Source organism: Callionymus lyra, chromosome 7 (genome assembly GCF_982586985.1).
Source record: "Callionymus lyra chromosome 7, fCalLyr1.hap1.1, whole genome shotgun sequence".
Lineage (NCBI taxonomy): Eukaryota > Metazoa > Chordata > Actinopteri > Syngnathiformes > Callionymidae > Callionymus > Callionymus lyra.
The window spans coordinates 15,951,646-15,977,824 of record NC_141824.1 but is presented as its reverse complement, the minus strand read 5'-3'; the positions used below and the strand labels follow the sequence as shown (position 1 = coordinate 15,977,824).

Genomic DNA, 26,179 nt, shown 5'->3' with positions numbered 1-26,179 from the left:
CAAAGTGCTGCCTTTACCAACGTGTCCGTTGCTCCGACAGGCTGTTGTCGGAACTGTTTCCCGGAGCGACTGAGCTCTACGAGAGGGTGTCGGCGAACCGGGAGCAGTGGACCAAAGTGTCCCACAAGTTCACCATCCGGGGCTTGCCCAGCAACAACAGCCTTGACTTCCTGGATCAGGAATACGAACTTCTGCAGGCCCAGGGCGCTTTCGGGAGCGACCACTGCCTAAACGGATGCCTTGACGACGACGGCGGCGGGAGGGGACAGTGACCCCCGTTGCACCGTGAACTGTTCCCGATGTTTCCTTTTGTCCTAAGAGGCTTAGACAACCTTTTTAGTGACCTTTAGAGGGCGGGGTCTCTCTGCTGTCAGTCACTTAGATGCTTAGCGGGCCACGCGGAACCGGACGACTTCTCAAGACAGGTTGATTAGAAACGACTACTAGGTGTGTGTCTCCGGGGCTGAAGGGGGCGCTGTTCCTCGCAGATACACTGGAAAAGAGTTTTTATGGCAAAAAAAAACAACAACGTTTCATTCATATCCTTTAAAAGATTGTAAAAACACTCATTATGTACATTTACACTGTGTGTCCGGTTGTAAAAATAATTTTCGGGGGGAATCACTCCAAACAGGAAGTGCTCGACGTACAAATGTTTCCTGACATCTTCTATTTATTTTAATGGATAAAGCAGTTGCCGATGTCTCTCACCCGATTGCTAATGAATGCAGGACATACAGACACACCTCATGTCTTATATGATTTTATACCAGCAGAACTGAACTGTCCTCTGCTTCTCAAGGTAGGTTTTTTGTCTCGACCGGTTTAGGAAAACCTCATTTTTGTAACAGTTAAAAGGGCCAATATGACAATCACTGATGTATTTCAGAGTCACAGGTCATCAAACACACACACACACACCGTTCCAAAGCAAAGTTTTAATGTCGCCCCCTTCCCCAACCCCCCTCCCCCTGCTCCCCATCTTATGAATTTATTCCACGCCGTCCACAGAGAAGCCCTTTAAAAGATCCGTCTCATTCGTTGTGTCACTGGACCGGAGCGAGTGTGTCATCGAGTGTGTCAAATGGATCTGCCTTATTGCGCATCTTTGCTGCCTTTCTTAGAGCTTTTAATATATGAACGTTGAAATAAAGCGTCCGTGTAGTACGTTTGTTGTATATTTGTGTATTTGTATAGACATAGATGTCGACTGAATGAACCACCAGAAGATGTATATTTGTGCAAACACTCTTATGTGGAGACCTCAGATGTCTTTTTTTCCCCTCCTATCCTCAAGTGTGTGTGTGTTCTACAGTGAACAGGCGAGACCCTGACAAATCATTTTATAAAACAGGAACCCGAGATGTAGCCGCCAAGAAAGGATCAACAGTTCATGTCCCAAACAGGAAAAAAAAAAAAAAAAAAAAAAAGGAACATCTTGGATTTTGCCTCTGTCGTATCGTACAAAATGCCTTCTTTCTGTTCTCAAAAATCGAAAATGCTGCTGTCGTTTTGTGAGAGGAACTTAAGATACACGATGAGAAAGTTCTGTAATAAAGATGTGGGTGGTTGTGTGTGGACAGTGGAGCGAGTGCGAAGAGAGATGTGTGGGTGTGTGGAGCCGGAGAGAGAACACACTGGAGGTGGTTGATTGCTGATCACTAGATGAATATTTGCTCTCGTGTAGCCCTGATCATGCTAGTAAAAAATGTACCGAAAGCAAAAAAAACCTGGCAGGGGTTTTTAATTCTTTTCCGAAGTGGAGGGCTAGTTGCTGAGCAACGTGGACGGATGAGTGCAGTGTTTTCTACTAAACATCCTTCAAAGGGCAAACAGAAAAAGTATTTCTCTCAAAGTCACGCTCACTTCATCATGTGTACCTGCCTTTTCTCATGTGCAATATGAAGCGTCTGCCTCTCTGTGTAAATACCGATGCCTCATTACTCGTTTAAGAGTCTTATGTTACTACTGACGGATGGGGGGGCGCCATTTTAATCCCCCTAAAATGCATTAAGGAGTCTCGATTTCTGTCCGTCCCTTTATCAACGTGCCAATGGGATAAATTCGTGTCCAGGCTGTGACACAACGCAGCAGTTTTTTTTAATCATTTCCTGGTTTAAGACATCAGGAAATACAGATTAAGTTACCCCTATAAAGAAATCTTATATTTACCTAATTGATTATAGAATTGCTGTAAATAAACTCTGGATTATGGTGTGAAATATTTCAGTTGTTTGTTGTGTTCAACGTGTTATTTTTTAAATTTTATTTCACTTTTTAAAATAAAGGTTGAACGGAGACTTTTATGTATTTTAAGATTTATTTAAGATATTGGACCCTCTATTTAGATATATCTGTTAATGCAAAAGAAATTTAAACACCTATTTTTTTTATTATTATTTTATCCTTGTGCTGGTGGTCTTTATTTGAAGATATGATCAACGATGAAAATGTACCAAAACAAATGTATGAGGATTTTTTTTTTTTTCTTGGAATAAATGTGGTGAAAAGTGACTTGTTGAGTCGTTGATTCACAAAATAAAAAACACTTCAATTTAAATTTCTATTTAATCTTCAGACACGCTTTTGACTCACAATTTTCAACTTGTAATTTGGCTTCAGATGAAGAGATTGGGTTTTTTATGAATGTGAAAAGAACCAGGTTGAGTCTCTTGCGGTAAGTGCTGCAATCAGAAGGATCTCATTACGACTTCAAGAGCGATTAAAGATCCACTCAAGGGTGAATGAACTCCTGACTTCACGTTGATTAAACCTCTCAGCTGCAGATAAGCGCGAGGTCATTGACCGAAAATTAAAAACAAACACTCGAGCCATTCATTGGCATCATTTTACTCTAATTTTCCCTCGATAATGTGGATCATAAAGTTTGATGTTTGTTCTGCTCTAGTGTTTCCTCTGCCCGACCTGTATCTCGTGCAGTGTAACAAGTCACATTAAGTAAAGTAACGCATTACTTTTTGCTGTAAGGCTTTTTTTTTTTAAGTAAGACCAAGACATTACTCTCTACAACAAAATTGTGTATTATATTTCATTTTAAATAAAGATTTTCCTCCGTACAAATGTGCCGCGCCAGAGTAGCTAATGCTAATTCTTGTCTAGCCTGTAAACAATTCTACGATGGCTCCAATATAGTCCTAAAAAAATTACAAGATTTAAGTCGTATTAAAACGCATTTATTTTGTCATCATGCATTTGATAAAACTACTACTGAGATCGAAAAAGTTACTGAAAGTGTTACAATGTAATAAAAAGCAACAGATGTAGCGTGCGGCTAACAAGGCTAACAAAAAGTACTCCCTGGTAGCATTGTTAGCTGCATGCTACATCTGTTGCTTTAAATGAAAAGTGATTTGGTCGACGGGCAGACTTCAAATATATCGTGTTCATTTTTGTCTCATTAAAATATGTCATATAATATTTGTTGTGTATTTAGTTTTACCTTTCTTCAAAAGCTAATTTTGATTTTATTTTTTTCATTTTTTATGAAGCACTGTCATGTTGCTTCTCTGTAGAGAAGATGTAAAAAGGGTTGTGTATCTTGTTAGGTCACTAGCTTGCGGGATTATTATAAATAACCAACCAGAGAAAAATATTTTAGATTTTATATTAAAAAATGCCAAGGCAATGTAATTCTGTTTAAAATATCTACTTTACCTTTAACATGCTTGCATGGACTTAAAGGGCTGCTAGCATCATATTTTTTAGCTGATAGCGACAGATTCCGAGTATTGATGCGAAAGCTGTTAAGGCTGAGAACATTGAACAATTTGCATTTATTAAAGGCTGTAACTTGCTTTAATATTGTTGCTACGGAGGTTTAATTAAGAATGATAAAACAAGCCTATATACACTAATGATAAGAGAGTAACGTGCACGACTCTTTGCAGTCTTTTTTGGCCTTTGTTTAAGAATAAGGCCAAATAAAATAAGGTTAAGTAAAGACACAGAGCCGTTCATGGTGGTCATATTGAGTCCCGGAAGAGTTCTGTAAAGAACCAAGCTGACTCAAGTGCCCTTTATAGATATAGATTTTTGCTCTTGCTTTCCTTCCTAACCTCCCCATCCACATTCACACCTGTCCTCTCATTAAGGTCAGCATGAAGGTCGCCTTTAAACAATACTAACAGGCTGTTGCTCCATCGATTCCACGTGTAATGTATTAAAAAATTTCAGCATCTGTAAGTAAATAATAGTCATTTGTAACAATCCAAACAATACACAGTTAAAATATATACTTTAAAAGATCAAGACACATAAGACCGTTAGTTCAAAAAAATCAGGGAAAAAAAGCACAAATAAAAATGAAGGTATTGTTTTTTGAAAGAGTCAGTAGATCATCAAACACAGAGATAGAGGAAGATCGTTCCAAAGCTTAGGATCAAAAGTCTGGAAGGATTTCTCTCCTCTGGTCCGGAACCAACAGTAGATTCTGATCCACAGACCTCAGAGCCCGAGCTGGGGTGAAAGACTGGATCAGAGTTACTGATGGAAGGTCTGATCATGAATAGATCTGAAAGAAAGAACCAGAATTTTAAAATTGATCCTGAAATAAACTTGCAGTCAGTGAAGAGTTTTAAGGATCAGGGAAATGTGAGTTCTTCTACTAGAGCGGCTCAGAATTCTCACTGCAGAATTTTGTATCAACTGCAGGCGAGACAACTCCTTCTTGTTTAGAGACGAATATAAACTATTACTAGTCCAAACGAGAAAATACAAACGCATGGATAACAAGATCCAGATTGTGTTGTGACATCATTTCCCCAAAGAATTGCCATGTGTGTGCGTGCATTTGTGTGTATTTATTAACACACTTCTCTCAAGAGAGCGACTTGTGGAGCTGAACGTGGTAAAAACTAGAAAGGAAAAAAGATGTACTTGCCAAGAGTGCATGCTTCTATTCTCTTTATCGCCTTTCATCTCTGTCTCTTTTCTTCTTTTTCCATCTAACGTATTCCTTCTGTTCTCCCGTTTAAATCAGCTGATCTGGACATTTCATGCATAAAATGTTCACAATCTGTACCCAAACCGGCTCCTATGATGCCGGCCTGACTACACAAGTCTCTTCCCCTGCACTGTGTGTCTCAGACGTCCCTCCGCTCATGTGTCTTGCTACAGTTGACCTTTGTTTCACCTACGATTCCACTGGTTCATCTCCACCTGGTCTCTTCCCTCATTAAACTGTCTGACAACATACTTTTTCAACACACTATAAAACCATGAGGGAAGACATCCCCAGGAAAATGCCTGAGTTGCCTCGCTTGAGGACAAGGAATATTTACAATAAAGTGCAATAAAAATATGGTGTTGTAAAGACAAAAGTATGATCTTAAGTCGGATCTAAATATTCTTTGTTGTATATATATATATATATATATATATATATATATATAGTATTTATGCCAGTAATGTTAAATATTTATCTTTTTATTTTTTCACTCATTGACCTGAACTTTGAAGCTAAAATGAAAGATTAAGAATATGCATCTTCATCACGATGTATAACCCCTTTATCAATAAAGTTCTATCTAAGGTAAGGTAAGGTAAAACTTTATTGATCCCTCAGGAGATCTCCTTTGGGAAATTGTTTTTTCCAATAGCCACAGAAAATACAGCAATTTTTCATAAAAAATCAAAAATAAATCAAAATAAAATAAGAACAAGAAAATAAAGAGAAAGAACAAGATCTATATATCTATCTATCTATCTATCTATCTATCTATCTATTGGTAGAAAGTAGCCAAAAAAGTTTGTCTTGAAATGATCAAAGGTTTTAAACTCAATGGGTGAATTAAAAATTGTTCACAACAGATTAATACTGTAATAATTTCTTACATAATTTAATATACACACACAAACAATAATATCACTGCTATTAAAGTGTGTACATTTTTGTTGAAGGGAATTCAATAATAACAAAACAACACGTATTCTAGTACAACCAGTTACCACTTTTAAACGTATATATTTTTAAAATCCTGACTTATATTGTCATATAAATGTTATATTATAATAGTATACACCATCAGGCGATTAATTTTTTAAGAAAAAAAAAACCCTTGAAGACTCATACATACATAAATACATGTCTTTAAATTGCACATAAAGAGTAAGTCTCATAATATTTATCAATAAGTAGAACCGTCTCTCATATGACTGTTCAATATTTTATTTCAAACGAGCAATGACTGTTTACTTATGACTGAACTCTCGCGAGGCTTGCAGTGCGCGATCTCTGCGCAGTGAGAAGTGCAGGTATCCGCCATTGTTGAATGAATAACTAGTCAATTTGTTGTTTATCTGTCAACAATCCTCTCGCGGTACCGGGACTCGGCGATACCTGGTCGGGTGAAGGCTCGTCGGTTGTACCAGGAACCAGTGGTCCCACCCCGGAGGACACTTTCATGTGAATACGGAGCCCAACGGACGAGGCAGCCATGTCCAATCTCAGCAAAGGCGGTACCAAGAAGGACACCAAGATGAGGATACGGGCCTTTCCTGTAAGTGTCGCCGCCGCTGCCGCTCCGTGTGACGGCCTGGACTCACTCGAATCCGCGGTCTGAGCTGCTAGCTACATGCTAACCGGCTAAAACAGCTGAGAAGCTGATATTGTTTTTTATCCCATTCGAGGTGAAACACAACACAACCGCCACGTTCATGAGCTCGTCTGACAAATACTCTTGTTTCTACTCAACCCGGGTTTGTTACAGAAAAGCCATTTTTATAGTTGTTTTTTAGTTTGAAACATTCTAGATCGTCGACATTAGCTAATGTTAGCTTAAGTCTGACACTTGTTGTTTTGACTCATTTTTGGCCTCGTAGTTAAAATCTATTCATGTTTTTATACACAAGGCGTCAATGTTAGACTTTATTTTAGAAAGTCATGTCGTTTAATAAACTATATCTGGAGAGAAACAGCGGCGTTTTTTACATATACTAGATGGTGGCAGCTAACCAGTTGTGCGTATACGATTACTGTCAATTTTATAAATAGTGGAGTCACGTTTGCTTATGTTTTTAGAAAATAAACTCGTGAAGGAGTCTTTATCGTTATTACTATCAATGAATCCTCTTATTTGATCAGCCTCTGACGTTGTTGGAGAATTGTTTTAAGGCCCAGTTTGTCATCTGACCTCATTTTACATATGTAGCTTGTGTATGTGATAAAAAAGATGTGGAGAGTACTACTCGTGTCACTGTGGCCTTATCGACGTTTAACTGTCAACGGCATTTGAAAAAGACGTGTATCACACGTGTGTGTTGCTCTTAAGAGTACCTTCACCTGTACAGTATGTGTTGATACTTGCCTGCTTTCAGTTGGACATTTAAGAATTCCTTATAAATATACCCTTAATGTACCTTAATAGGTTTTACCAAGTGTACCGTAGTGAGTATTTAACCTATAAATGGCATCTGTATATATCAGTTACAATATGTTTACTGATCAAGGTTTCCAGATCTTGAGTGCGACATATAGTGTGTAACCTTTTTTGTGTGTTTAGTGCACTCATGAAGGATCTAATAATGTTGTCTAACTAGTAAAACTGAAGCTACTCAAGTCACGGAATGCTTTAAAAATCATTTATTTTTCTTTTTTTCGGCTGACAACCGAAAGATATTTTATTAAAGTTGTAAACTTTGTAGATCATCTATTATCACACATTGTAAACTTATATTTAGTTAGATGGACATATAATCATACACAAGGGTGCCTCGAAATATGACACAAGTTCATAATTTGCAGTCTTTAAACTTTAAGAATTTAGGTGCAAAGTGAAGTCATTTTTTTGCAAGTTTCTGGATCATTTATTGGTTAAAAAAAACATCCATGTATGTATGGTTTTGGGGGAGTTGTTATTAAAATATAGGTTATGTTCGAAATGTAGTTAGATTTAATTTTTCATCTGCCACCCCCCTCTGTTTTGACAGAAAAATGTGTAACGTCACCAGAGGAAGTTCAAGGCATTCATTGACTTCCATTTTAAAGATACAGAGAAATAAGCATAAATCTAAGATTTCTCGCTTAGTATAAGTTCAGGATAATGAAACAAAAGCTGATGAAGATTATAGAGATTCACTCTGAAGCAGAACATACGACTACGTCTTCAAAACTAGTCGGGTGATGACGACACATTTTGTGGAGTAAAGTGTTGTTTTTTTTAAGTGATGCAAAATATTGTTAGATTCCGCTCTCACCATTTCCGATCTTATGATGTGATAGACATGTAGAGGACTATTACATAAATAATGCTGATAACAACAATAGTTAAATCACAATAACTCAGAGTACATTCTTCATTTTATCAGTGTTATTTGGCAAACGGCTGTAATCTGTCGTGTCATTGGCAGATACGGAATATAACGGCAAATGAAATGAACATCTTCTCAACTAGAATATCCACCAAACATGCCTAGATTAGGAATGCTCCGATCAATACTGATCACATAGACTGGCTGTACATTTTTTCAATTCAGCCACGATGTGTGCCACTGGCATCATGACCTGAGAGTTTTACTTGTTTTGTGTCATTTCTCTTTAAGAAGCAACTACACACAACTATTAAGTCAAGAGGACAACTTGATAACACTTACATTTACCTGCTGTTATTAACAGAATATTTAACAGATTTAAAATATTAAGGCTATATCTCTCAGCTTTGTCAATAATTATCAAAATAAAGGATACAGTCAAATGCAGGTTCCATTCAAATAAAGTATGAGTTAATGCATTAAAAATACCAGAGTATTGCTTGGTGCGTTAAAAAAAAGATAGTTCAACTAAGTGTTTACCTTTTTTATAATTTATACATAAAATAATATCCCATTTTCTGCTTTAAACATCAATTATGGTCTTGAAGATCTTGAAAGTGAAAAACTGATTTGTTGACGAGTATTGCAGGTAGATTTATATTTAATAGAAGTATCTTCGCTTTTTCAGACACGAGTCTATTCCTGTGTTCGTCAAACATTTAAGGCCCGGTAGCACATAGCTGAGCTCCAAGTGAGGGAGCAGTCGGCTACACCCGGTGTCTTTAACCACTGAGAAAGGATGGTCATCTTTTCCAATGAATTCAATTATTCTTCGGATTATTTGCTTCGCCTTCTGGCTGTTAACCTCATACATGCGAGTGTTGCAGAGTGTGGGCTGCGTCTCACTGTTGCTGCTCCAGCTGTCTCGTTCTCTGCTGTGAGCCTCGAACACTCATCATATCTGTTGTGTTGAAGACTTTTAAGCAAGCTTCTTTCTTTAGGTATTTTGTGTTGTAGAACGCAAACATTTAATCACTCTCACGCACAGTATAAAACTTGCACACAGCAGAAACTCTCCGGGATGCAAAATATGAGCCACTTGTGATCAATTTTTGTGATTGGAGATAAAAGGGGTTGACGGGCAAACGCCGATCACATAGTTTTGACATCGGTCTGAGCACCACTAGCCTAGATATGTGTAAAAGCTTAACTAACACTTGCAGTATACATAGGAGGTTTTAATAACTTCACCGTGATATTAAAGTGGAGTTTATAGCCGAGATTATATCAGAAGATCATTCACATTGACAACAACATTAAAAGCTGGTGACTTGCATTGTCTCAGACTTCTAAGTATCATGACTAGGGATGCACTAAATCCAGTTTTATGGTCCAGATACCGATCAAATATCAGTCCTATGGTGAGTTAACACTGGTCTTGCGTTGAATCAAATGCACAAATGACTACATATCAAACTACAAAAGTATTTATCTAAATAAAGTGTTCATGTTTACCATCATTTTGAGAAAATGAAGATAATACAGATGCATAGTAAACTTTTTAACCCAATTACCTCAAATTTTAGCTGAAGAGACGTGGCTTAGAACATGTGAAAATAACTGTTTATGATGTTAACTAAAGATTGTGGATGCTCTCAATTTAGAGAAATGCATCACCAGTGTAAATGCTTCACAATATTTCCTACTTCACCTGCACGCGACTGTTTTATTATCATTATTATCATCTTCTTATTGTGTCATTGTTATTTTACTCACTCGCGAAGGAGCAAAAATAGTTTGAGTGACGACATGGAAAATGGTATAAACAATAATGATCCATAAAAGTGCAAATAAAGTTACTTTTAAACTTCCCTCTTGAAGATGACTATACGATACAGTCGAATAATGTGTCTGCAAAGCAGGATCACTGTTCATCAGTTTGAGAGCTGTATGAAAAAAAGTTGTTCCTCAGTCTGGTGGTCCTGCTTTGAAAGCTCCCCACCCTTTGCCCAAAAGGAAGCGGTCGAAATAGTGCCTTTCCATTAGCTCGCTTTAGCTCAACTCGCCTCAACTCTACAGAGAATTTAGAGTTTCCCCTAGCACGGTAACTTCAAAGCATGTACTTTTTTAGTACCTGATCCGCTGTGATTTTAAGCCAGTTGAACTGATACTAAATGTGATGCTGAACAACTTTGTTAATTGGTCAGAGAGTAACGTTGCTGAAAAGTCTTAACACAAGAAACACATCCGGTTTTGTTGGACGCAATGGTGTGTCTTCTAATACATAGGCTTAATGGCATTTCTAACATTATTTTTGCTCGACAAAATATGAGACCCGGCTAATTTCCAAGTGATATTGTCTCTCGTGGGTAGACACGATAACTAGCTAACAATAGGTTAGCTAGTTAGCATCATGGCTAACTCTATGATCTGCTTGAAAGTACCCAGTTGTGTGTAGCTCGCACTAGTGTTTATCATGCTGTTGTGAGTCGCCATTTTGAATAGTGTGTGGACTTATGTTGTGTTTGTACTCCTTCAGTACTTTTGCACTGTTGCATCTGTTGTCACACTTGGATGTGGATGTTCCATTTTTAATTATTTAGCACCGCATTTATATTTTTATGGTAAGTATTGAAGTAAGACATAAGTCAGCACTGCATAAAGTAAGTTTATTTTCCAAAAAGACACTTTGGTACTCTGAGTAGTAGCCATCTTCCACGCCGCAGTATTACTGAAAGGGTTTGGGAAAATGACCAAGCCTAGCAAGCGCTTCGAACACCCTCTTGTGCAGTAGTGAGACTCCAACGCACACTTTTGTTTAGTCTCATTCATGGTCACATCTCCGTGATAAGGCTCTGCATTGGCAAGCACCTGGCATGCGTCTTTGCCCGTGTGATCCAAGGTCATCCCCGGAGTTCCAAGAAACATCTAACATCATGAATCGGGGCTCACAAGTTCAGGCTCTCACTCGGTGAGGTCTGAGTCTGTGAGTCCAGTGCTAAAGAAGTTTCTTTCAAGTGTTTAGAAGATGAAATAAACGGATAAAATCTAGTTCCTTCTCTTGTTCTTAACTGTTTAACGTCCTCGCTCCTGAATTGCTGCATCCTGGTTCTCTGGTCCTCTGGTGCTACCGAAGACATTCTGGACACACAGACCAGGGTAAGGATCGGTTGCCAGACCGACGGATTACGGCGAAAACGTTGCGACATTAGAACCATGTAAACACAAAGGCAACATGTTTCAATACCTACGTTCTTAGCAATAACAGCCATGACAACATTGAACACGGAACATTAGCTACTGTTAGCTTATCTATTGTCGATAAGACATTACTCTATTAAAATGAATTAATTGCGTTTTGAAATTTGAACCCGTAATTCAATACATGAAGGCACACTTGGCGCTGGACGTACTTGACGCGCAGGAACAACAACACTGTCACGAGCATCTATAGAAGCATCACGACAAAGTGTTAATGTTGACTTCATCATTGGAATCTGCCTCAATCCAACAAATAGCGAGTTTATGTAATACTGGTTGAATAGAGGCTGAAAGCGCAGAGTTCTGTGTGTGTGCATGCTGCTGCAGTGTGTGTGTTAATTCAAAGTTTGTTACCTTGTACAATCACACGATTCAAATTGTGTTAATAACAATATATTAATGTGTATGACAGGAGATGCACTTAAATATGATGGAGTAACAAGAGAAAATTGCAAAAATGTGCCGTGAGAAAATGCAGAATGGGTTTATTATTGACTAATAAATATAAATGTTTACATAACACTTTTTAGCCAGTTTTTAGCGCTTTTTTTTAAAGCATTTTCAGTGAATATATTATGTTTGTTTACAACTGTAGTTAAATTAGCTAAATGAACCTTCTCCCTTTATTTGAATGTATGATTATTTTGCCTTTATCTTAAAAATGGCTTAATAACTTTATCTTAACAACCACAAAGAAATACATTTTACTGTGAAGTGAATTATTTATTGTATTGTAGGAAAAAATGCATAAAAAAAGCGAATATTGAAAAAGAAATCTCATATATAATCGCAATATTTAGGAAAATAATCTGATTTATATTATTTTCAATAATCATTCAGCCCTAATGTAATATGATTTTCCTTTTTGTTTATCATAACTTATAATATAGCATTTATGTTACGTATACAGTAGATGGAACCTATTCAGACAAATTGCTGCTTATCAATTAATCGTTAATCGATCGATAACATAATGAATGAATCTATAATTTGCATCTGTACCTTATACATACTCGCTTGGCAGCTTGATGGCTCTTGTAGTCCTCTTGATAGTGATGTATGCTTTTCAAAACGCCTGTGTACTCCTTGCATATTTATGCGTTCCTCTCTCATTTGATCCGTGACACAAAGCCACAGACCGACTAGCTCGTCCTCTGTTGTTGTCGTTTGTCTTTGTGACGTAAGCGCTTTTTTTACGTGGCGGTACCGTATGAGGGCCGGGCCCACTTCCAGGAGGTACAGTTAGTGGTAACACAACACAACTAGCTTGTGGCCAGGCTAGTACGCCTGGAAATGTGTAGTGGAAAAGCGTGTTAGTGACCTGACAAAATCCACTAGACAAGGGTTTTTATTTTTGTTTTGTTACTGCCACTCTTTTTTTTTTTTTATATTGGTGAAAACGCCACCATAAATTGCTGTAACATGCTTAAGCCGTTGGAATTTTAAATGGCGTATTTGAAATAGTTTTTATTGATATTTAGAAGATTCATTTTTTTCCTCAACATTTAAGAAAATTGTTAATGTTGATCAGAATATCCTGCAACTGCGACAGTAGTAGCCAACATGTATATGTATTCGAAGCGATGTTGTCAGGTTAGTAATGTTTCTTGGACTTCTTTTAATCGTATTGATATGAAGGTATTAACTCGTTGGTCGTTGTATTGGCTTTGATATTTGTTCTGGACAGGTTAAATGTTAATTCTCTTCGCTGGATCTGGCAACACTCCTTTAAGAGATCCTTCTGCATTCCTCCTCTACCCACAATTGTGTATGAGATTCTAAAACCCAGATTAGCCCATATTTACACAAGTAACACATAAACAGCTCCTTAGAAATCCTGCTAAGTTTTTAATTATAATCTGTGTTCCTTACTCTTACAAATGCTATGTGTAACTGTAACTATTAATGTATTTACCTCTCAAGACCTGTGACGTGTGCGAATATAAGTGAAGTCATGCAACAAACACACAGTGCTTTGAATCTGACCATCTAGTTCCAAGTTGTTATACAACTATGATTGTGGTCTGAGGGTGCGTTTGATAAGGTTGATAGTTTGATACAGTAGATTGATGGATCGATGGATAATTTATAAATCTCGCAGGGATTATTCTCTGTAGAAATACATCTTTCCTTGACACTGAGCCTATCATTTCTACAGAATGAGCCTCATTTATTTCAGTTCCATTGACAGAACTTCAACCATCTACTCTGTTAATAATAGTAATGTTGCGTTTGCAAAAGAAACTTCTCTTTTTTTATAAATCTACCAATTAGACTAGGTGTATTGGCCATTTGAAGACATTATTGAGGACATATTATATATATATAAAAATGAATAAACCTTTTTTTCAAATAAAACAAGACTACCAAACAAGAAGTATTCAAATTGTCTAGAGTGGATGCAATTTCCACAATTTAATATACAGCACCATAGTTGTTTAGGATTTTTTTTAAATCACCAAACCATGCATTTTGTTTTCCTTTCGGGCTAGATTCTATTCTAACTTGAGGTGAGGTAGGCGGTGTTATCAGTACATCAAATGGCAAATCACTTAAAATACTTCATCAACAGAATACTTGAAATGCTGAAGTTTACGCTAAAAAAACGGTTTTGTTTATTGTTTTTATCGATATACCTGTACTACCTTGTGGTCAACTGGTTGATCGCAGTCCAGCCTTTTTTTTACACCTCTAGTTTTGTGTTCCATGGTGTTGATCCCTGAAGATTTTGATTTCATTCTTGTGTCTAGCAGAATTTCTTTTTTATTACTTGCTATTATTGTTGGCGTCTAACAATGCCTTTTGTCAAACTTTCAGATGACGATGGATGAGAAATACGTCAACAACATCTGGGATCTTTTGAAGAATGCCATTCAGGAGATTCAGAGGAAGAACAACAGTGGCCTGAGCTTCGAGGAGCTGTACAGAAATGCCTACACAATGGTGCTCCACAAACATGGAGAAAAGCTATACACAGGCCTGCGGGAGGTCGTCACAGAACATCTTATAAACAAAGTAAGCCTCGGTTGTATTTCTAATTTATTAAGGATTAATCTGCGTAAAGTTACTCTTATGATATGTTGGGGAACAAATGTTTCAAAAGACTAACTTAAGAGATATCTAAAAAAGTTTTGCATTTATCTGAATTATATTCAAATCCTAATAATCCCTCATCAGAACTATTTGCATCAGTTTTTTTAAAGTAATGTAAGAGCTGAGAAATGTCTTGGATAGAATCTTCTTCTGAAAAAACCTCTAAGTGAAAAGCACTATATGCTTTTATCTTTTCCACATTTAAGTGATCATTTGCCAGAAGGCGTGCAAGCTTCACTTCATGACTTGACATGATTTGAGTACAAATAGAGCGTAGAAGGTTTATTAAAAACCTGTCATCTATGACAATGTTGAGGAACCATGGGTAATATTATATTAATGCTTCTTCTTTCTGCACTTGAGAGTTCTTATAGGAGGGATGGTTTTGAGTTAAGATCCGCATCTTTTTGCTTCAAATACCAGTCGCCAGACGTGAGCTATGAATTTCAGCAAACTTGCATTTATTTCTGAAGAATGTCGAGCTTGTTTTTGAACGACTTTAAACGAATAGGATGGGACTTCAGTGTTTTTTTTGTGGATGAACTTCACCTCCCCCAACAAAATCATTTAGAGTGCAGTCAATCTCTTTTCACAGCCACTGAGGGCAGAAATATCGCTGCATTATTACGCCTCGGCGGTCAGTGTAATATGTAGAAGTGAAGGGGACAGACAGGTCCACTAAAGCAGAGCTGTGTTGCATCGACATCCGTGTGAAGTGGACAGCAGCCAGAAACACCACATCAGTCTGACCACTTGTGGGTTAAAGACCAGCTTGTTAAATAAGCTGTACGTACGTGTGAATGTATCTCCATCATGCTAAACTAACTTGGCGTATTTAACACTTAATATTGGACAGTTAGATTTTCAGATTGTGTTATGAATGAACCGGTGAGATCTGATGGATGGTGAACAAAACTAAAATATTCTTTGTGAAAACCTCTCATCCCTGTACATCACATATGTTTATATATGATTTTGTATTTAGTTTGAGTGTTTCATGTGTCCTTAATTTAGAAATGAATCATTAATAACATACATTAAACATCTCACTGTAATATAAACAACTATTGATGCTAAAATAATACAGATGTGTTTAGGTTGTCATGCTAGAGATGATTATATTCCACTGGATTGCCCAAAAACAGGTCTGTCCTATTGGAGCAATATATCTGCTGAGTCACACTGCAGTGGGGGTCGACTTTTTTATGAAACCACTAAAGAGAAGAAGGTGTCCTAAAGAGAATTGCGAGGATTAGGTGTTATTACTGTGGTCATTTACACTGAAGTTAAACTGAAGATTTGTGCCTTTTCACTGCCCGCAGGTACGAGAAGACGTTCTAAATTCTTTAAACAACAACTTCCTACAAACGTTAAATCAGGCCTGGAATGACCATCAAACGGCGATGGTAATGATCAGAGACATCCTGATGTACATGGTGAGCATCAGTCAATCTGTATTTTACCGAAACATCAACTCTGCCTTCATTTATTTATCATATCGATGATGACTGTTTCATTTTTGACTATGTTTGTTGTCTATTCCAGGACCGTGTGTACGTGCAGCAAAATAACGTGGAGAATGTGTACAATTTGGGGCTCATCATCTTTAGAGATCAAGTAGTTCGATACGGTTGTATCAGAGACCACCTCCGACAAACACTACTGGATATGATTGCACGAGAACGGAAAGGGGAGGTCGTGGACAGGTACTTTCAAATGATTGGATTGATATTAAATAATATTTGGGACATTTATTATATAGTCACTTGAAACTGTCAGGGTCAAAATAAATGATACATACTAGGGGTGTGTATCGGCTAGAATATGGTGATACTATATGTATCATGAAACGGGGACAACAATCCCATAATTTACGATACTTTAGGAAGAAGGATATATTTGTAGTATTGTCGAGTACTTTACTTTGGTGCTACAAAATTTACAAAAAACATGACTCTTGATGAAGTCTTAACTGCTTTCATTTGTTGCAAAACGTCAACTCTAAAAGCTGATGGAGTCGACTGTATCCTCTCGTCCTCAGTCATTGCCAGGATATCATTCCACCTTCAGATGCCATCTAGCGGCCGGAAGTTTAATTGCAACACAAAAATAAATAAAATAGACATTTTATTTAAACGCACGTTATTGGAATGCAAATCATTGAATGTCTAGGCTTAACAATTAAATATGATTTTAAGTAAAAGAAAATACAAAATTAAATTCAAAAATATATACTGTGTGTCACTGAATCAATATCACCTCTAATACATTCTAGTTAACAATACTTACGTTGTTGCTATAAAAGATGCTGTTAGTAGATTTCCTGTTGCGAATGTCGGTTTTGGGTTTTTTCTGAGAGTAACTAATATTTCTGCCTTGCTCTGTCCACCAGGGGCGCCATCAGGAATGCTTGTCAAATGCTGATGATTCTCGGCCTAGAAGGCAGATCAGTGTATGAAGAAGACTTTGAGGCTCCTTTCTTAGAAATGTCTGCAGAATTCTTCCAGGTATGCAAAATTAATAACTTTTCTAACTTCTACTAGCAAGGGCACAGTGTGCTTTCCACAAAATAATTTGCAACTAGCTTCACTATTTTCCCTAAAATGAGGGTGGAAAAAAAAAATCCAAAGTAACCAGCAGCACATTCCTGACCGTCTGCCCTCTGGTTACTTTTCCCCAGGTGGCAGCCAACTGTGCTAGCTGCGGCGCAAGCTTAGCTGCTAATTGTACATGCTAACTATCAGGTTTAATACAATTGTTTTTAAACTTATTTTCTTTCTTTACATTGAGAAATGTTTTCACACTGTTGACTTAGAAATCATGGATGCTGCCAATCATTAAATGTTTTATTCTGCCAAATCTGTGGTGTTAAAGACAAACGATATACCTGAAGTGACAAATAATAAGGTTATCTCAACACCCTGTGAAGTTTAAATAACACTTCATAAGAGATGAGTAAAACCGGTCCCAGCCAATCACCTTGAGCGACTGTGGCGAGAAAGATACTACCATTTAACAGGCAGAAACTTCGAGCAGAACCAGACTGGGATGGAGAGAGAAGGGTGTAGGGCAGCAGGATCCATGGGACATGGAGAGGAAACTGTGTCTGTTAACAGTGTCGTGGCAGGAAGGAGATCTGGGCTCATGCTCCGGATGTGCACCTGAGATCCAGGGGAAATGGAGAGAAAGCGAGCGTTCATGTGCATCAACAAATGTTTTTTTAGTTGGCTGGCATCATTAAAGTCTTCCCATTAGCCTCATATTAAGAATCAAACTCAATCGAATCCCTGAATGTCATGCTCTCGCTTCACCACGACGGCCTGTTGAACATCTTTTCAGCTGCTAACGTTTCCTCCGCTCCACTCAGATGGAGAGCCAGAAGTTCCTCGCAGAGAACAGTGCGAGTGTGTACATAAAGAAGGTTGAAGCCAGAATTAACGAGGAGATCGAGCGGGTGATGCACTGCCTGGACAAGTCCACAGAGGAGCCCATCGTCAAGGTGGTGGAGCGGGAACTCATATCCAAACACATGAAGACCATCGTGGAGATGGAGAATTCAGGCCTGGTCCACATGCTGAAAAATGGCAAGACTGACGGTGAGTTATCAGACCAAGCTTCTTTTATAGTGATTTTTCTTTTAAATATGATTCCCTGACGTTGTCTCCATGTTTGCTCGTAGATCTGGCCTGTATGTACAAACTTTTTAGTAGAGTTCCCAACGGACTGAAGACCATGTGCGACTGTATGAGTTCGTACCTGCGAGAACAAGGGAAAGCTCTCGTATCAGAAGAGGGAGAGGGGAAGAACCCAGTGGACTACATCCAGGTAAGAGTGCCTTCACATTGACGATGTTCTGCTCCACCTACAAGCTTTGTCATGTCATGTCCCAAACTGATATTCAACTTTTTTTGGAATGTTTTTGGTAATCTTTTGAATGATTGTTGACGCCCATATTTGATATGAACAGTAATCTACTTTCTGCCAAACCAACCATCCAGCAGACCTTACATACAATGACCGGATTTGGGCCTTAGGGTTGAATACATGTGTACTATGACTTGGTGAAGGGCTGTCAGGCTAAAAGATAAAAGAAAGAAAGTGTATTAATATAATTATAAACGTAAGAAGACGTCAAATGACTTGAAACTTTTAGGGTAAATAAGACACTATATTAAATGTGTATTTAGAAGTAAGTCTCAACAGAATATACCTTAATAATTTATTTTTTTCCTCTATAGTTCTATTAGAAAGGCGCTATATAAATAGAGATTATTATTATTATTAACTTTTCTTTAAAGGATTAAATTGATTTAAAAGTGTGTTTAATCTATTAAATTGAAGTTCTAAAAAACATCTAACTTTAACAAGTTATATTTATATATATATATATATGAGTTTTTGTAACTGTTCATTTCAAATATAAAAATATATTCTACCCGTCTGCTGCACAGATCATGAAGGCGCATTACAGTTATTCTATTATTTAATCTTAGTGTATTATACATTAAAGCAAAAATAAACAAATTATATTAATAAAACTATTTTATTTTGTCTTATTTAATTCATTCTATTTTGGAATTTATCCAAAATGCCACAAAAGATACATTTGTTGTTTTCTGATGATAATAATTAAAAACTTATTTTTAAAAACCAAACCACCTAATTATCCATCTGAGGGCCACATAAGTACAGTGGGAGGGCCACATGTGGCCCCTGGATTAACCTTTGTTCAGGTCTGCGACTCATAAAGCCAATAACGTATATCAGATTTTAACCCTTTCAATCCCTATAAGTCTGCGAGTGTTTCTCACGACTCTCGTCTTCTCCTCAGGGTTTGCTAGACTTGAAGTCACGCTTCGATCGCTTCCTCCAAGAATCTTTCAACAACGACCGGCTCTTCAAACAAACCATCGCCGGCGACTTCGAGTACTTCCTGAACCTCAACTCCCGCTCTCCCGAGTATCTCTCGCTCTTCATCGACGACAAGCTAAAGAAGGGAGTGAAAGGGGTGAGTCTTGCGCTCCTTAAAAAAAGTGTTGCCGTTAATTAATCCTTTCGTTCTTCACGCGCGCAGCTGACGGAGCAGGAGGTGGAGTCGATACTGGACAAGGCCATGGTGCTGTTCCGCTTCATGCAGGAGAAGGACGTGTTCGAGAGATACTACAAGCAGCATCTGGCGCGCAGACTTCTCACCAACAAGAGTGTTTCGGATGATTCTGAGAAGAACATGATCTCCAAGCTGAAGGTGAACATTCTTGTTGCTTTGATCCGGTCACGTGACTTTTTCTTTTCGTCCGCCGTCGTCCAGGCTGCTCGTGTTTTTATAAACCGAAACGTTTTTTCTTCGTCCGTCAGACCGAGTGCGGCTGTCAGTTCACTTCCAAACTGGAGGGAATGTTCCGTGATATGAGCATCTCCAACACCACCATGGATGAGTTCAGGCAACATTTACAAACCACCGGGGTAAGAACACACACACACACACACACACACACACACACATACACATACACATACACACACATACATGCACACTCACACGTGCTCACACCCACATACACACACACACACACACATGCATATAGGCAAAGTCGCACATAAACACACTCGCATACACACACATGTATACATACATTTATATAAACTAACAAATGTACATATACACACACAAACGTACTTATACACACTAGAAACACAAACGTATACACAAACCAATATACGCCAAAAAGCACAAACACATATATGTATAGGCACACACACACACACACACACACACACACACGTACATATACGCACGCACGCACGCGCACGCACGCACGCACGCGTATAGGCAAAGTCGCACATAAACACACTCGCATACACACGTATACCTACATTTATACAAACTAACAAATGTACACACACAAACGTACTTATACACACTCGACACACAAACGTATACACAAACCAATATACGCAAAAATGCACAAACACATATGTATAGGCACACACGTACATATACGCACACACATGCACGTATAGGCAAAGTCGCACATAAACACACTCGCATACACACACGTATACCTACATTTATATAAACTAACAAATGTATACACACTAGAAACAAACGTATACACAAACCAATATACGCAAAAAAAGCACACACAGGTACACTTATAGGCACACACGTACATATACGCACACGCATGCACGTATACGCACATACACACCTGTACACTTGGGCACGTAGTCGCACACGTGCAATATTCAGATTCATTGACGCACAAATACACACACTCAGAGACACGCAAACACCCTCAAAGGTGCATACACGCACTTGCACGCAATTCCACACACACTTGTATACACGGTTAAGCAAACACACTCGCAGTCCCACACATGCACGCACACACGAACATTCTAAACGTCCACACGCACAAAAACACACCTGATGTCAAGATGAAGTAATGAGTGCACCTGATAACCTGATATCTGTAATCAGTTCACAGCTGCTCGGCTGATTTAACGCCGTCGCTCTGATACAATCACAGCCTCAACTATCTGCTCGCTGGGAATACATGGAGCTCATTTCAGGCTCTTGTCGTGCAGTCGCACCGCATTTATTCTGCCTCCGTCGCACCGCTGTTGTCTTCGCAGGCCGTAGAACGGAGGTTCATGTTGCCTCGAAGCAAATAATCATTTGCAGCATCAGTGAATCATGAGCCTCTCGCTGTGATTTAACGTCCAAGAGTCTCAATAAAGCACATATTTATCAATTTTTAACTTTTAAAATAATAACTGAGCGTCATCTCAAGTAGTCCTGCTGCTGTTTGTCACACCATAGAGTCCATATCCTGAGCTCTTGTTTTGTGCGTCTCAGGTGTCTCTCGGCGGCGTGGATCTGACCGTGCGGGTGTTGACCACAGGATACTGGCCCACACAATCGGCGACACCCAAGTGCAACATCCCGCCATCACCGCGACACGCGTTCGAAGTCTTTAGAAGGTTTGTCCTCATTCTTGGTTACATTGAGATCTAGTAGATAGAGTCGTAATTCAAGCTTGTTTATTTCTACTTACAAGCAGCACAGCTTGATGTTCGTCCTCCCTGTTGTGTTCAAAAATCATGTTGATAAAGATGGTGATAATATTAATGATATTGACAATACTAACATAAAGAGTGATAGTGGTAATAAACATAGTTCATTGATAATAATAATGATGATGATTAAACACAGCGATAGTATTGTTAAAAAGGATTAAAATATTTATAAACATAGTGAAAATAATTATAATTTAATACTAAAGGTGGTGATTGTTGTAATAATAATAATAATAATATCAATAATAACAAATAAAAAAAACGGTTATAATAACAATAATAATAATGAACATAGTGATGATAATAATAAAATAATAACTATGATACTGAAACATAGATTATAATTATAATAACTAAATAATACACATTGTGGTCATAATAAATGGTGATATGAATAACGATAACATAAGTTAGTCGCAAACATAGAAATGGTAATAATAATCCTTGCGATAATAATTAAAATAACAACACTTGTAATATTAAACATATGGATTATCATAATAAATAGTGATATTGGTTACAATAACATCAAAAATAATAACTGTCTGACGGACATAAATAATAACAATAAACACAGTGGGAAATTTTGTTAATTCAAGTGTTATATTGTGGCCTGCAAGTGCCTTCCTGACCCACACAACTGCACCAGCCGTTTAAAAAGAAAAAAACATTTTCGCACTTGAATATAAGCCGCAGGTTTCCGTGTTTACAACCAACTAGTTGTGGCTCCAAGATTCAATCTTTCATCAAAGGACTTTGATAACAACTGCAGTAACTTTATGAATGAAGAGTGAGTGTGTGTTGTGAATGTGCCTATTTCTGGATAATATCACACACATGTTTTTGAAATAGACTTGAGATTTACTGCCATAAAGACAGTAACAGTAAAGAGTTCTTCTCACTGCTGCCTGAAACGGATCCATTGATGCCGAGCTTGCAGTTTCTCCATTTCCTTCTCTGATCGATCGCCTTCATCTTAAAAGCTGCACCATATTCATTTCTCCAAGTGTTTTCCATGATGAGAGTGTGTGTGTGTGTGTGTGTGTGTGTAATGCGCAAAATTACCGCTCAAAATCCAAACTAGTGTCTTCTTCAGCGCATAATCTTTTCCCCACGTCTGTTTCACTTTTGCGTTTACTGCTAGAGAGCGCCCCCCGGTGGCCGTTAGACTGGGGAAAAAAATCTATAAATAAGTCGCAACATTGTATAGTCCGCAGGGTTCAAAGTTTAGGGAGAAAAGTAGCGGATTATAATCCGAAAATGATCGTATATTAACAAAGCAACCGTCAGATAAAAAAAATTAGTCGAAATAAATCACATTTAATTATTTTCATTAATTTACAGATTTATTTTTGAAAAAATTGTTTTATTATTGGAAATAATGGAAACTTCCACATGTTTCGACTCTGATGTTTCCTGTGGATCCGTGTCGTCAGGTTCTACCTGGGCAAGCACAGCGGGCGACAGCTGACGCTGCAGCACCACATGGGCTCGGCGGATCTCAACGCCACCTTCTACGGCCCCATTAAAAAGGTGATTGTGAGTCCAAACCCGAACAACCGCTGGAGTGGCACGAGTGGCCACGACTCCTCAGACGCGACGGTGGAATGATAAAAACGTTGTTGTGGTCAGGAGGACGGGTCAGAGGTCGGCGTGGGAGGCGCTCAAGTCACGGGGTCCAACACCCGGAAGCACATCCTGCAGGTGTCCACCTTCCAGATGACCATCCTCATGCTCTTCAACAACCGGGAGAAGTCCACCTTCGAGGTTAGAACTTGAGAGACCGTCGCGTTCGTACTCGTGGTTTCTGACGCTTCCCCCGCGGGTGCAGGAGATCCAGCAGGAGACGGACATCCCCGAGCGGGAGCTGGTGCGAGCCCTGCAGTCGCTGGCCTGCGGGAAGCCCACGCAGAGAGTCCTGACCAAGGAGCCCAAGTCCAAGGAGATCGAGAACGGCCACGTCTTCACGGTCAACGACCAGTTCACCTCCAAGCTGCATCGCGTGAAGATCCAAACGGGTACGTGGAAGAAGATCTAGAACGTCGAAGTATATCGGTGCCATCAGAATATTGATTTAACTTTTCAAATATTGAACCTTTTAACTGTATTCATTAAATTCACTTATTCAAAAATGTGTTTATTAAGAGGTCGAATTAATGTTTTAATACTTTTGTTTAAAATAAATGCATTTTTTTTACACATAGTTTGATAGTCTAGTTCCAATAACTGAAAAATAAATGCTCTAAATTCAAAGGTATTTAATTTGTAGCCTTTTAAATTCAACATAAAAATGTTGGTATAATGGTGTCACCAGACATTAGCAATAGAGTACAGAGCTACCTGATCAAACTTTCAGCCAATTGTGCGACGAGCAGACGATCACATGACTGATCGATGAAGCAACTCTGTACTCTGTTGGTGGCAATAATATAGCAACACTTTAATATTGAATTAAAAATATATATTTTTAAATTCGGGTATTATTATTAAAAAAAATGTAACCTTTTAATAAAAAAATAATCACATTTAAAAAAAATAAAAAGTAATAGTTAAACGCTTAAACAAGTTTCAATATTTGAAAAGATGCCTCTCATATAATCCATACTGTAATACTTCTCAATCTAAATGCCCATTTCTGACACATTTTCTTGCGCCCCCTAGTGGCTGCTAAACAGGGCGAGTCCGACCCCGAGAGGAAGGAGACGCGGCAGAAAGTGGACGACGACAGGAAGCACGAGATCGAAGCCGCCATCGTTCGCATCATGAAGTCCAGAAAGAAGATGCAGCACAACGTTCTAGTAGCAGAGGTCGGTTCCCTGATCCTGGAGTCCAAAGCAAGACACGTTTCTGATCCTTTATCTTCTCTCTCTCTCTACAGGTCACACAGCAGTTGCGAGCACGATTCCTCCCTAGTCCCGTAGTCATCAAGAAGCGCATTGAAGGACTCATTGAGAGGGAATATTTGGCGCGAACGCCAGAGGACCGCAAAGTATACACCTATGTAGCGTAGAGAGACTAGAGTAGACGATCGGAGAAACTGCGAGAGCCTTGTTTTTGTGGACTGCTATGAGTTTGAATGAATTTGGAAGTGCTTTCATCGTTGATACTGGGATACACTGGGAAAACTCTTCCATAAAAATGTAAAAGGTTAAAAAAAAAAGATGAGAATCGAGAGTGGGGGAAGTTTTTCTAGCAATATTAGATGTCTTCTGCTAAGAGAAATGACGGGAGGGGATCTAGTTTTGTACAAAAAAAATTGTGTTTCTTGTGGCCTTTTGAGAGAATTGCGCCTGTTTGCCAATGACATGCTGTTCTGAAGCGGAACCTCAAGAACACACCAGTGTTCTCTGTTAGCGACGCGCGGCTACTTCAGAGACCCCCGGAGAACGTTTGGAGAATCCACCCCCCCTGACCCCTGACCCCCCCCCCCCAGTTTTAAGTGTTGGTGTCTGTGTGTTTGTGTTTGTGACACAATGATGGCTGTACAGGTTGACAGACACTATTCCTGTTTGTTTTTTTTCTTCTCTGATTTTAATTAGTACAACAAAAAAAAAAAAAAGGTCAAAACAAACCCCCGGACCCGACACTAAACGCAGCATAAAGACGCTTCATTTATGTTACGATGGCTTTTGGGTTCTTGTGTCTCAACCGTCGGCACAGATCGCTGGAACATTACCACGTTTTTTTGTTTTTTTTCTCGACACACACACACGGTAACCGGAGATAAACTCACAGCATGTTTTTATCAGCCGGGGAGCGACGACACACACAGGCGCGCACAGGGATTCACTTCAGGTCGGCAGTACACGCAAAATAAAAACCGATAAAAAGGCCGAAATGATCCTCCGAACAAAAATAAGGTTCCTTGATGTGCAGGATTTTCTTTCTTTTTTTTCCTCTTCTTTTTTTTATTTCGTTCTCATCTGCATTCTGAACATGTGGAGTCTCAAACCATGTTCAAATGTGTACAAATTGTAAAATAATTATTCTCAGTACTCACTGCAAAGATCGATTGTACAGGGCCTTGTTTTCATCATAATAAATGTAGAATAAACACGTTTGTTTTCCCATTTTATCTTCATGAAAATGACTTTAAATGTGGTTTGTTGCTCAAGACGACGACATGTTGACTTTAATCTTTTTTAAAGAATGTTTTCTAGTTTTGTGTTTAAACACTTTACCACTCTTTTTTTTTTTTTTTTTTTTAAACCGCTGGGTTTCTTTTAGATCGTTCTTGGGGTGACCAGTGGAAAATCTGTGATTCAAAGTGTTGCAATGCATTATGGGCCTTTAATTTTATATTGATGACCCTGTGTTTTGAACCATATGACGTAGGGTTGGGATTTTGACGCCTCTGGCTCAGCTCTTTTTTACGTTCTATTGAATTAGGAAGCGCCGACTACTAGATTCTAACGGAAGGCCCTTTCGACTGAAGTCATGTGGCCCTCATGAAGTCAAAGATCACGTAGAAACCAAC

General features: G+C 38.5%; 2 protein-coding genes across 5 annotated transcripts in view; both read left to right on the top strand.

Annotated features, from left to right (window-relative positions):
• Window positions 1-2,514, top strand: part of pde2a (phosphodiesterase 2A) — a 205,112-nt gene extending 202,598 nt beyond the window's left edge. For both annotated transcript variants that reach the window (XM_087794849.1, XM_087794850.1), the window contains exon 31: window positions 41-2,514. In XM_087794849.1, coding sequence (XP_087650975.1) covers window positions 41-272 — 232 coding nt within the window. In that variant the 3' untranslated portion in view covers window positions 273-2,514. The remainder of the gene's footprint in view (window positions 1-40) is intronic.
• Window positions 2,515-6,241: 3,727 nt separating this feature from the next.
• On the top strand, window positions 6,242-25,789 carry cul3b (cullin 3b). Of its 3 annotated transcripts, none has more exons than XM_087795261.1 (16): window positions 6,242-6,518; window positions 14,347-14,544; window positions 15,945-16,058; window positions 16,168-16,328; window positions 17,015-17,129; window positions 17,990-18,218; window positions 18,302-18,447; window positions 19,454-19,630; window positions 19,697-19,867; window positions 19,978-20,085; window positions 21,482-21,606; window positions 23,139-23,235; window positions 23,335-23,469; window positions 23,534-23,720; window positions 24,364-24,509; window positions 24,581-25,789. In XM_087795261.1, exons 1-16 carry the CDS (start codon window positions 6,456-6,458, stop codon window positions 24,710-24,712), a joined length of 2,304 nt encoding a protein of 767 aa, XP_087651387.1. In that variant the 5' UTR covers window positions 6,242-6,455; the 3' UTR covers window positions 24,713-25,789. The 3 variants fall into 3 exon arrangements, with proteins under 3 accessions (XP_087651387.1, XP_087651386.1, XP_087651385.1); XM_087795260.1 differs by having other exon boundaries at window positions 23,139-23,241; XM_087795259.1 differs by having other exon boundaries at window positions 6,441-6,518; window positions 23,338-23,469.
• The last annotated feature ends 390 nt before the right edge of the window (window positions 25,790-26,179 follow it).